Raw genomic sequence first — 12,500 nt, 5'->3', positions numbered from 1 at the left:
GGGCACGGGTGGTCTGGGCCTCACGGTGGAGGGTCCGTGCGAGGCCAAGATCGAGTGCCAGGACAACGGCGACGGCTCGTGCTCCGTGTCCTACCTGCCCACGGAACCCGGCGAGTACTCCATCAACATCCTGTTCGCGGAGCAGCACATCCCCGGGTCGCCCTTCAAGGCTGTGGTCCAGTCCGTGTTCGACCCGAGCAAGGTGACGGCCAGCGGCCCGGGCCTGGAGAGGGGGAAGGTGAACGAGGCGGCGTCCTTCACGGTGGACTGCTCCAAGGCGGGCGAGGCTGAGCTGACCATCGAGATCATCTCGGACGCGGGCTCGCCGGCAGAGGTGCGGGTGCAGAACAACAGCGACGGAACCTACTCCATCACGTACATTCCGCCTTCACACGGCATGTACACCATCACCATCAACTACGGGGGACACGCGGCGCCTAAGTTCCCCGCCAGGGTGCAGGTGGACCCCAACATCGACACCAGCGCCATCAAGGTCTATGGGCCAGGAGTGGAGTCCAGAGGTACGCATGCCGACTGCTGGCCGTATGCATGAGAAATTATATTTAAATAGGATGTATATAAAATCTCCATTAACACTGAAACACTAATGCAGAAATAATATGATATCATGTCGCAACATTGCAAGGCCTCAGGAATCATTATATTTCCATGAATTCAGGAAGACTGAAATGGAAAAATAACACATGTGCTTTGAGACTGATAACAGATTTGAAGAGTTGGCCTTCAATTCTTGTAAAGATACAGGAATATATGCAGTCTGCATATAGTATACAGTCAGGCTCTCTGCATTTGTGTGTGTTTGTGATTGTTTGTGTGTGTGTGTGTGTGTGTGTGTGTACGATTTTACAGGAGTCCTTCGAGAGGTCACAACTCATTTCATGGTTGATGCCCGTGCTGTTGGCAAGGCCGGGGGGGACAACCACATCAAAGCCCGTATTGTGAACCCCTCAGGAGCCAGTACAGACGCCTTCATCACCGAGAAGGCAGACGGCACCTACAGAGTAGAGTACACCGCCTACGAGGATGGTAAGAGCACGGGGGGGGCAAAAAGAATCCCAATGGCAGGCTTAAGAGTGTGTAGCTATACCTATAGAGCAGAGTACTATGAGGCTGGTAAGAGCACGTGGGGGCCAATAAGAATCCCAATGGCAGGCTTAAGAGTGTGTAGCTATACCTATAGAGCAGAGTACTATGAGGCTGGTAAGAGCACGTGGGGGCCAATAAGAATCCCAATGGCAGGCTTAAGAGTGTGTAGCTATACCTATAGAGCAGAGTACTATGAGGCTGGTAAGAGTTCTCACGGCTGAAGGCTGAAGAGCGGGGGGCTTTACATGCCTAGGACATCAGATGATTAAATAAAGTAGGATACGATTAGTAGTATATCGCCAATAGATGGTATGAACACAGGGGACGTATAGGAGTTGCAGTGGCACCTACATCAGGAGATTGCACCACCCACAAGGACAGTAGGACCTCTGGGGAGGTAGAGTAGTCACTAGAGAGGCATTTCCACAAGTGTGATTGCTCAACAGTAGCAGACCCCTGCCCAGCGCTGACTATTAGGCCTATAATTATGAGCACCCAGCACACAGTAGCTTTATGATTAATTACCCTGAATACAAAATTAGTTGACAGTCTTGATTTATTGTGTGCAATAAACTACATGATTTCCCTGAACAAGGCAAACATTTGATCATCAAAAGGACTAAAGTGTCAAATTTCTTTAAAATCTCCACGCTTTAGGCCTACTAGTAAAGAATGTCAATGCAATAGTTCTTAGATAACTTTCTTTAAAGAGGACCTATTCGCAATGCTGTGTGCTTGAGCAATCGCAATAATAATAACTGCACATTTTGAAGAAAACCAGACAGCTCTGTGTTTAAGAATAAGTGGTTTTGAATTGGAGGTATTAGTCAGTTAATGAGATGCTGATGATGAGCTGGTCCAGACTGATTGGAGCTCAATGCGGGGTCATGAGGGGTCGTTGCCATGGAGCAGATAGGGTGTGTTGGGGAGTACAGCGCATGATAGCTTTGGCTGAACACATTGGGTTAACTCACAGGTCTTGCTTTCTGGAACGCCCTCTTGAACTTTTCCACTTCAACTGATGATGCCAAACAAGCCAGTCCGTCTTTGATTGACTAATAAATCAGCCAATCAGGTTCATGTGTCTCACAGGAACGAGCCAATGAGAGTACCTAAGCCGGGAGAAGAGGGGTGTTTTGTCAAGACAGGAAGCTCTCCTCGGTTTATGAGTGTTTTTCTAAGACAGCCTGCGTCTCATATAAAACACAACCCCTTGTGGTTTGCATAAAGCGTCTGTTTCCTACTTTATGATAATGGAAAAAGGCCTAGTAAACGCTTCTCAGGGTATCATTGCTTTAGCAGACAGCGGTGGGTTTGTTTTTGTTGAACGGAGAAGTGGAGAACTAGACTTCAGTGGCCCTTTAGTGGAGGACCGAGAGCAGACAGCAGAAAAGTACATAAATGCTGTACGTTACATTTGGGAAAATATAGATAGATAGATTGTGTGTGAGAGAGAGAGAGAGAGAGATGAAGAGGAAAAGAGGGTGGAAAATAGTGTGATAAACTGAGACAGATAGATAGACAGACAGAAAGAAAGATAGATAGATAGATAGATAGATGAATAGACAGAGAGAGATATAGAAATAGACAGTTAGATAAAGAGAAAGAGAGATAGATATATAGATAGATATAGAGAGATAGAGATATAGAGATAGAGAGAGAGAGAGAGAGAAAGGGAGAAAGGGAGAGAGGGAGAGAGGGATGAATAGAGCAAGAGAGAGAGGGAGCCCTGAGTGTAAGAAGCAGGCCCAGGTAGTGACAGGGAGAGTCATCTGGTTATAATTAGCTGGCGTCTGTCGTAAGGGGTTAGATTGTTTTATATCTATAAATATATGAGCCTGTCACACTGTGAGCTGTGGGGAAAACAACCACTGCTAGTCTGTTCTGGTTGTGCAGCGATTCAATACTAAACTCATTTGTTATCAGCCTCTTGTGGCCATGTGGCCATTTCAGGGTGTTTGACTTTGATTGTTGGGGTGGCAAAGCATAACCTCTGTCAAGTATTACTTATATATAGACCTGATATTGTTTTACAAAACGTACCTTTGCCCCCTCCCCTATATATCTCATTCTGTGTGCACTCTCTACAGAGCATATGGTAGACATGTTTAAATCCTCCACGTTGTAATATGTGCAGGTAGACTGCACATATTATTTACTATTTATGCACATATAAGTTACTAGATACACTGGAATACAGGTACTCCTTGGAGATGTACTTACAGGGCGTTTCCCAAATAGCCTCCTTAAATAGTGCACTAATTATGACAGCAACGAGGTAACTGAGATGTATCAGGTGGATAGCAGAGTGTACATCAGTGACTATACTAGACTGGGAACGATGTTGCTGGGCCTTAGACATATACCATACTATATGGTACTGCCCTACTATTCTAGCCTAACTTTATTGTATAATATTCTATACATTTGTGTGTGTGTGTGTGTGTGTGTGTGTGTGTGTGTGTGTGTGTGTGTGTATTACATTTACATTACATTTAGTCATTTAGCAGACACTTTTATCCAAAGCGACGTACAAGGGAGAGAACAATCAAGCTACGAGCAATAGAGACCTAGTGTAACAATAAATACTATTTTGCATAAGAAATATAAAAAAAGTGCAGGAATGTAACTACTGTAAGTGCAAGTTAAGTTAGGAAGGTGTGTGAGTGTGTTTGTGTGTGTGTTTGTGTGTGTTTGTGTTGTGTTGTGTGTGTGTGTGTGTGTGTGTGTGTGTGTGTGTGTGTGTTTGTGTGTGTGTGTGTTTGTGTGTCTAAATCATGTCTGCACCTTGCTGAGATGTAAGTATGTGTGCACTCAGGTGTGAATCTAACTGGGTTGTTGTATAATGGTCTAACAGGTATGCACCTGATTGAGGTTCTGTACGAAGACGTTGCCGTACCCAAAAGTCCGTTCAGGGTATCGGTAACGGAGGGGTGTGACCCCAGCCGTGTGCGGGCGTACGGTCACGGACTGGAGGAGGGCCTAGTGAACAAACCCAACCTCTTCACCGTGGAAACCAGGTACAGTGTTCTTCAGTGGGCATGCTTAGTATTCTATTATATGACATAACATTAGTTAAGCAAATGCAGTGACACTGTTTAGTATGTTATACTGTCATGCACTGTATTGTACCGTACTATATTGTACTACTCACAAGTTGAGTACGTGCGATTCCTCAGATTCCTTCCTGCATCCATTGTCCTAATTCAAATGTATGGTGTTAACACTGCTGTGTGTAGACACTTTTATTTACTCAGTAGCATTCATGATGAAGGGAGATGAGCAAAAAAGCTCCACAGATGTCAAGAAATTTCACACTCTCTTTCCCCCACTCCATCTCTCTTTCCCTCACTCCGTCTCTCTCTCCCTCACCCATCTCTCTGTTTCCCTCACTCTCTCACTCTATCTCTCTCTCTCCCTGACCCATTCTCCATCCCCCTCTCCCCCTCTCTTCCTGTTTCTCTCTCTCTGCACTCTCTGTTCTCTTGTTTTTTTTCTCTCTCTCTCTCTCTCTTTCTCTCTCCCCCTCAGGGGTGCAGGCACAGGTGGGTTGGGTCTGGCCATAGAGGGTCCGTCCGAGGCCAAGATGTCCTGCAAGGACAACAAAGATGGCAGCTGCAGTGTGGAGTACATCCCCTTTACCCCCGGGGACTACGACGTCAACATCACCTTCGGGGGGCTGCCCATTCCAGGTCTGATGTCACTTCTTCTGATGTCACCCGCGTCATAGAATCATTACCTATCATTATTTAAGTACATTTATGTTATTTGAGTACAACAATTATTTGTTCACATGATCCGATTCAGTTTTTTTATGTTGTCCAATCTGTTTATGTGTGTATATGTATTTGTATATGAATCTCTCTCTCTCTCTCTCTCTCTCTCTGTCTGTATCTGTGTGTCTCTGTTTATGTTTGTATGCCTATGTGTGTATGCTCATATCTGTATGTGTGTGTGTGTGTGTGTGTGTGTGTGTTTGTGTGTGCCCTGCAGGAAGTCCGTTCCGTGTGCCGGTGCGAGAGCTGGTTGACCCCAGTAAGGTGAAGTGCTCTGGCCCAGGGCTGGGCAGCGGAGTCAGGGCTCACGTCCCCCAGACCTTCACTGTGGACTGCAGCAAAGCCGGCCTCGCTCCACTGGAGGTGCTGATCTATGGGCCCACAGGTGAGAGAACACACAGGTGACACACACACAGGTGACACATACACACACACACACACACACGCACACGCACACGCAAACGCAAACGCAAACATGTACACACGTTGTGGTATCATGAGAGGTTTTACCACTGAGCTGGGTGTAGGGCAGTGCGTAATCAACAGGACAGAGCAGGCAAAAGTGCTTTCAAACGAGGAATCCGGTTTATTCACCAACACAAAGAATTTCAGGAAGCAAAACAATAAAGGTCTTCAAAGGCAAAACATAGGCTTCATAAAGTTGCTCCTAACTTAAGTCCTACCAACTGTGGTTGCAAACTCAAAGTTCGTCCGTCCAGGTCCTTCCCGGCTTGGGGCTAGCCTTCCCCCTTCCGGATGCGGCTTAGCAATCGCTTTAGCCAGCGCTTCAGCAAGTGTTTCAACAAAGGCTTCCCCCGCACGTCAAGTGCTCTCTGTTCTCCTCCCGGCTCTCCCGGCTCTCATGGCTCTCATGGCTCACTCTTTCACAACAGGCACCACCTGTCTTAAATGCTCCTTCCATCAGGTGCCTTAAGCACCTACACCTGGTTGGGTCCTGCTGCATTCTGGGAGATGTAGTGCACATGGCAGCCATCTTGTGGTGTGGCAGCCAGACCTCCACACGAACACCACACCCCTCTGCTAGCTGGCCCATCGTGATGCCACAACGTACATATATACACACAAACACACACACATGTACACATACACACACGCGCACAAACACACAAACACACACACACACAAGTACACACACACACACACACCCAGATACACACATGAACCCACTTATGTGTGGAGGCTTGTATGGTAACAGACCGTTGGCTCCTGCAGGCGTGGCTGAGCCAGTGAGCATCACAGACAACGGTGACGGCACACACACGGTCAACTACACCCCCACCAAAGACGGCCCTCACACTGTGTGTGTTAAATATGCAGACCAGGAAGTCCCTCGCAGGTGAGAGACTGACATCTCTTCAACTCACTTCAACTGTTTTGCATCTCATCTGCATGATTCTTCACACACTTTACGTACTTATAACTGTATAACCTATGACCTTTGACCTACCGCAAGAACTTGCACTTCTTATACTGGTCTTTTGTCAAGTCCAGGTTTGATTTGATATCCATATATCTCAGTTCCATTTGATTATAAAATCGGTAATTGAAGGTATTTACATTCTGTTCTCTGTGTCTCTCTGTAGTCCATTTAAAATCAAGGCTTTGCCCGCCCATGATGCCAGTAAAGTTCGTGCCAGTGGGCCTGGTCTGAATGCCTCAGGTGTGCCAGCCAGCTTACCTGTAGAGTTCACCATCGATGCCCGCGATGCAGGAGAGGGGCTTCTCACTGTGCAGATTCTGGTGAGTGAATTTGATCAACAAAGACCCTGTTTCTATTTGCCTCTTACTTACACATTCATAAGAGTAGAGCAAAAAAAAAACTACAACTCCCATGTCACCTTACTCACCCCTTCCTCCCTCCCCTGCCCTTTGACCTGTGCCAGGGTGACGTGACGTGACGTGTGTGCCTGTCGCTGCAGGGTCCTGACGGCTGCAGGCGGGAGGCCTCCGTCTCTGTGTTGGACTGGGGCAGGAGGGTGTGGGAGAGTCATATTGTAAAGGGCACCATACCCTTCTATATTCTTAAGCAAGGCTGTGTAAGGCCGCAACAAACTCAACGCTCATCTTCCTCTCCAGGCCTCTTCTTCATCTTATTCTTCCGCCTCCTCCTCCTGCGCCATGTGTCTTACGTCTCCCTTCCCACTGTCCTACTTCCCCCGTCCTCCTGCCCCGCTCGTGCCTCCTTGCCCTGTGGTTCTTATGAACTTTGACCTTAGAACCAAGCTGACCTGCCTTGTTCCCAAGTTCCTTGTTTGTCATTACTCCATCCTCTTAATCAAGGGTGTTTGTGTCTTTCAGGCCTACTTTTCCTGGAAGAACAATTTAAGTAGAACAGGGATGAAGGTGGAAATGCTAAAGGGTGATGGGAAATGTAGTTTTTAAGACTCTTCTAAGTGTTCAGTTTCAGTTCCGTTACCTCCGTGCCAGAGACAGAGTAACGCAGACAGATGACTATGCTCCAAAACGAAACAACTTTTCCCACCCTGTTATGGCTTCCCATAGTGAGGGGAAGAGTGGTGGTTCGTAAATGTGATAGTTGTTCAAGGTTTTCCAGAACCACGTCTGTAAGCATCCTGTAAAGAGTCAAGAACCACGTCTGTAGACATCCTGTAAAGAGAAAAGAACCACGTCTGTGGACATCCTGTAAAGACTAAAGAACCACGTCTGTAGACATCCTGTAAAGAGAAAAGAACCACGTCTGTGGACATCATCTAAGTAGTAGCGTACTCACTAACTAGTAGTTGATTCAGGTCCAAATGTGGCCTAGATCTTGTGCTAGTCTGGTCCTGATCCGACGCAGATCTGGTTCTGCTCTGGCCCAGGGTGAGTTTAAGTGAAAGGAGAGGAGTCACGAAAGCCCCTTGAGTTTTCCCACTGTATCATAGTCTCTGTGGACTGACCACCATTGGGTTTTCTTTTTGGCTAACTCCTCCATGTGGTTTTGCTCAACATCACTAACTGTGAGGAGATGCCGCTCTCTAAACTGGGCCTAACCTATCCTCTTGAGATAATAACAGTGTGTAGACTAGACACTTCCAGCTTGGTGTAGTGTGAGACAATGCACACATATACATCTATCAATCAACAACCCAGCCGCCAACATCATTTACCCAGAATCACCACCACCATGTTACATCTTGTGGATGGATTTTTGGTTTGGTTTTGGTGTATGAACTAATCGACTGACAATGCAGAACCAACCCCTGTGAATTCACACACATGTGTGTGTGTATTGATGTGTGTGTGTGTGTTTGATCGCAGGACCCGGATGGCAAGCCGAAGAAGGCCAACATCCGTGACAACCGAGACGGGACGTACACGGTGTCCTACGTGCCAGACATGACCGGACGCTACACCATCACCATCAAATATGGCGGAGACGAGATCCCGTACTCGCCGTACCGCATCCATGCCGTGCCTTCCGGAGATGCCAGCAAGTGCCTGGTCACAGGTGGGCATCACAGGACCAGCTGCTCGTGGCGAATCCGCTGTGATGGATGTGATGTTATAACAGTGTGGAGTTGTGTTTTTAAGGGTCATCACAGCGGAAATGAAGGATTAGCATCATTCTTATAAAACACAGTCAAGTTATATTTTCAAGTACTGGAACAGGACAGATGTGTGCTTTGTTTTGGTGCAGCAGTTATTTTCTCCTGAAACTGTTTAAATCTAAACTTTCTTGTGCATTTGCCAAAACCTTAAGGATTGACATGATTCTTATGATGTTCAGTGATTTTATGATTGATACATTAATCTATTCTGTATTGCAGTTTCCATTGGAGGACACGGGCTGGGTGAGTGCTGACTGTGATTTTTAGCGATTTAATTTGCGTTTGAAAGGAATGCGTTTCATAAGGAGGTTTGGTTGCCCTGTTGTCATAGCCACTGTTGTCATAGCCACTGTTGTCAATCATGTGTCATGTGACAGGATCAGGTCTTGGACCCACTATTCAGATTGGCGAGGAAACGGTGATCACCGTAGATGCCAAGGCTGCTGGGAAGGGCAAGGTCACGTGTAAGGTGTCGACACCTGACGGGGCGGAGCTCGATGTGGATGTAGTGGAGAACGCTGATGGAACGTTTGATATCTACTACACGGCGCCGGAACCAGGGAAATACGTCATCACCATCCGCTTCGGAGGAGAGCACATTCCCAACAGCCCCTTCCATGTGGTGGTGTGTAGGATCTGTATATATGCCTGATCATATGCTCATGATGATGGTGGAGATGCCGATTATTATGTTGGTTATGGTGATGATGATGGTGATCATCACCATCATCATCATCTTTATTTGCTGTGTCATGCTTAATGATGCAGGCAGTGATGTAGTTTAGGTTATTAATCTGCATTTAAAATGGAACATTGTGTTTCTCATTGAACCTTGTAAATCAGGCTGGGTCTCACCAAGCTGATTGAAAATCAGTTTGGTTCTTAAATACACAGCCCTATATGACCAACTGTGTTGTGATGTACAGTAACTGAGTGACTAATTGAACTTAAGTGTGAAACACGCATGTGTGTGTGACTGGTGTGTGTTACCGTGTTTCCCCCTAGGCGAGTGATACCATTCCCATTATAGAGGAGCCCTGTGATAAAGTTCAGCTACAGCAGCCCTACGCCCCCTACCAGGGCTGCACACCACACTGGGTACCACCTTAAGATCACTGTGTCCCTTAGTCTTCATCACTCCTCTTCATCTCTCCTCTTCATCACTCTTCATCTCTCCTCTTCATATCTCCTCTTCTTCACTCTAAGATCACTGTGTCTGCTAGTCTTCATCTCTCCTCTTCATCACTCTAAGCTCACTGTGTCCGCTAGTCTTCATCACTCCTCTTCATCACTCCTCTTCATCACTCTTCATCTCTCCTCTTCATCTCTCCTCTTCTTCACTCTAAGATCACTGTGTCTGCTAGTCTTCATCTCTCCTCTTCATCACTCTAAGCTCACTGTGTCCGCTAGTCTTCATCACTCCTCTTCATCACTCCTCTTCATCACTCTTCATCTCTCCTCTTCATCTCTCCTCTTCTTCACTCTAAGATCACTGTGTCTGCTAGTCTTCATCACTCCTCTTCATCACTCCTCTTCACTCCTCTTCATCTCTCCTCTTCATCACTCATCTTCATCACTCCTCTTCATCACGCTTCATCACTCCTCTTCATCACTCCTCTTCATCACTCCTCTTCATCTCTCCTCTTCATCACTCATCTTCATCACTCATCTTCATCACTCCTCTTCACTCCTCTTCATCTCTCCTCTTCATCACTCATCTTCATCACTCCTCTTCATCACGCTTCATCACTCCTCTTCATCACTCATCTTCATCGCTCCTCTTCATCTCTCCTCTTCATCACGCTTCATCTCTCCTCTTCATCGCTCCTCTTCATCTCTTCAGTTCACTCTACTTTGCCTCACTTTCTGTTCATGAATAGTCTTCTCTGTGTAATTCTTCATCCTCTTTGTCCTCGTCCCAGTCTGTCCTTTATCCCAGTCCAAAACTCTTATACAGTAACACGAGCTCCTCATTCCTCTCAGGTTCAAGTTCTCAGGCTGCACTCCCTCTCCTTCCATTCAAATCATCTCCGATAAGTGTCTTGTCACAGGCCAGCTTAAGCTGAACATTAAAGCTGCACTCCATCTGTTTTTAATGGCCTTTCCTCTTTCTCAAGCTGAACATTAAAGCTGCAATCTTTGAGTTTTTATATGGGTTTTCACTGTCATATTTTCCATATAATTTCATCTCATGCATGCTCATTTCTGCTGCTGTGTTCATCTGCCTATTCATTATCATTTTAGAGTTTGTTTTCTTCTGGGTTCTCATACCCTCCAGAATCTTCCATTCCGGAATCTTCCATTCAGTGCTTAATTTCCTAACCTGGGAACCTGAATGTTAGCATCTGTCTCTAGAAAGGGTCAGGGCCTAATCTGCACCACAATCAGCTGTTTGCAAAATTTCTTCTAAATCAGCTGTTAGTGAGTTTAAATCAGCTGTTTTTTTTATCAGCAACTGAGTCTCTTCTACTTAACTCAGTCCATGACTAATCAGGGCCAAATCTGCATCAGAGACAGCTGCTAGCTGGATTGCTTCTCTGTCCTCTTGCCTCTCAGGCGCTAGTGTAGCAGCCTTGCTAACAGGCTAATTTGCTAACGGGCTAACTGATGTCTCTCTTGTTTCAGGCCACGGAGGAACCAATCACAGCCAGCAACGGGATAGAGCCCATGCTCCGCCCCTTTAACCTAGTCATTCCCTTCACTGTGCAGAAAGGAGAGATTACAGGTGAGGCACACCTATTGATTTAAAAGCACCACTAATATAAAAGCACCACTGATATAGAAGCACCACTGATACTCCATAGTTGTAAAAGCACCACTGATATAAAAGCACCACTGATATAGAAGCACCACTGATACTCCACTGTTGTAAAAGCACCACTGATACTCCATAGTTGTAAAAGCACCACTGATATAAAAGCACCACTGATATTCCATAGTTGTAAAAGCGCCACTTATATTCCACTGATGTAAGAGCATCCAGATGACTGAATGGGAGTGTAGAATGGGATGCTATCAGAGAGGAGATTCCGCCTGTGCATGTTCCCTAATGAACCACAGCCGTACCTCATCTCTGTGTGTTAGTGTTGGCTCTCTGCATTGCCAGCGTAGCTGAACAAACAAAGCCTTGACTTGGGTTGAAGTAAACAGAACTGGCCTGGCCTGTCAGTGGCCTGGTCCAGATGTGTGTGTATGTGTGTATATGTGTGTGTGGTTTGTTTGTGTGTGTGTGTGTGTGTGTGTCTGTGTGTGTGTGTGTGTGTGTGTGTGTGTGTGTGTCTTTGTGTCTGTGAGTGTGTGTCTGTGTGTGTGTGTGTCTCTGTGTGTGTGTGTGTGTGTGTGTGTGTGTGTGTGTGTTTAAGTCCCACTGTGGGGTTGCTTTTTCCTTTGTCCTTCATGGTAGTTTGAAATTATGTCATAGTGAGCTTTAAACGAATGAAGGTGTTGGAAAGTTGGTTGAAAATCGTTTACTAGAGGTTAATAAATGTTTCTTACGGTGGGTGTCCACGGCACGCGTTATCGTGCTGCTCTCATTGTGATAGAATGGATGCGATTTGCTGCATACTGAGGAAAAAATCGTGTTTGCTGCCTGCAGAAAGTTGGGCATTCTTTAACTTTATGCAAATGACAGCGATTTGCTGCATGCTGAGAGCCAATCAGTTCGGCGTGTGTGATTTGGAGGCCAACGTAGCTCATATGGGCGGGAGTAATCAAAAATATCGAAACAAGATGGCGGAGTCTCGGGACTCTGTTACTGGGAAATATTTTATGTGAATAAAGGTTATCTACACGACTTTTTATATGTCTAATCGACTCGGTTTGTTGTTTATATGCTACACGAATGCTGTTAGGTCAAACAGAATATTGTAGGTCTTGAACTGAAGCTCTGGACTATTACTGTTAGCTTGCCGCTAACACTTTAACCGAAAACCCATTGGAAACACATAGTCGCTAGCTAGTTAGCTGCTAAATAAGTTACATATAACTAGGGTGACCAGACATCCTCTTTTACCCGGACACGTCTTCTTTTACCCGGACAAAAAAG

At 46.0% G+C, this 12,500-nt stretch overlaps 1 protein-coding gene across 1 annotated transcript in view; it reads left to right on the top strand.

Annotated features, from left to right (window-relative positions):
- The window catches only part of flncb (filamin C, gamma b (actin binding protein 280)), a 91,785-nt gene that overhangs the window by 62,837 nt on the left and 16,448 nt on the right, over positions 1-12,500 (top strand). The window contains 12 exon segments of the mRNA XM_031582300.2: positions 1-521; positions 871-1,047; positions 3,965-4,127; positions 4,639-4,799; positions 5,101-5,268; positions 6,117-6,240; positions 6,488-6,644; positions 8,166-8,355; positions 8,675-8,698; positions 8,833-9,080; positions 9,461-9,553; positions 11,081-11,180. The exon segment at positions 1-521 is cut by the window's left edge and continues 77 nt beyond it. Of these exon segments, the coding sequence (XP_031438160.1) occupies positions 1-521; positions 871-1,047; positions 3,965-4,127; positions 4,639-4,799; positions 5,101-5,268; positions 6,117-6,240; positions 6,488-6,644; positions 8,166-8,355; positions 8,675-8,698; positions 8,833-9,080; positions 9,461-9,553; positions 11,081-11,180 (2,126 nt within the window).

The sequence above is a fragment of the Clupea harengus genome, chromosome 16 (assembly GCF_900700415.2).
Source record: "Clupea harengus chromosome 16, Ch_v2.0.2, whole genome shotgun sequence".
Taxonomy (NCBI): domain Eukaryota; kingdom Metazoa; phylum Chordata; class Actinopteri; order Clupeiformes; family Clupeidae; genus Clupea; species Clupea harengus.
The sequence above is the reverse complement of the archived record's forward strand: the minus strand, read 5'-3'. Positions and strand labels throughout refer to the sequence as shown.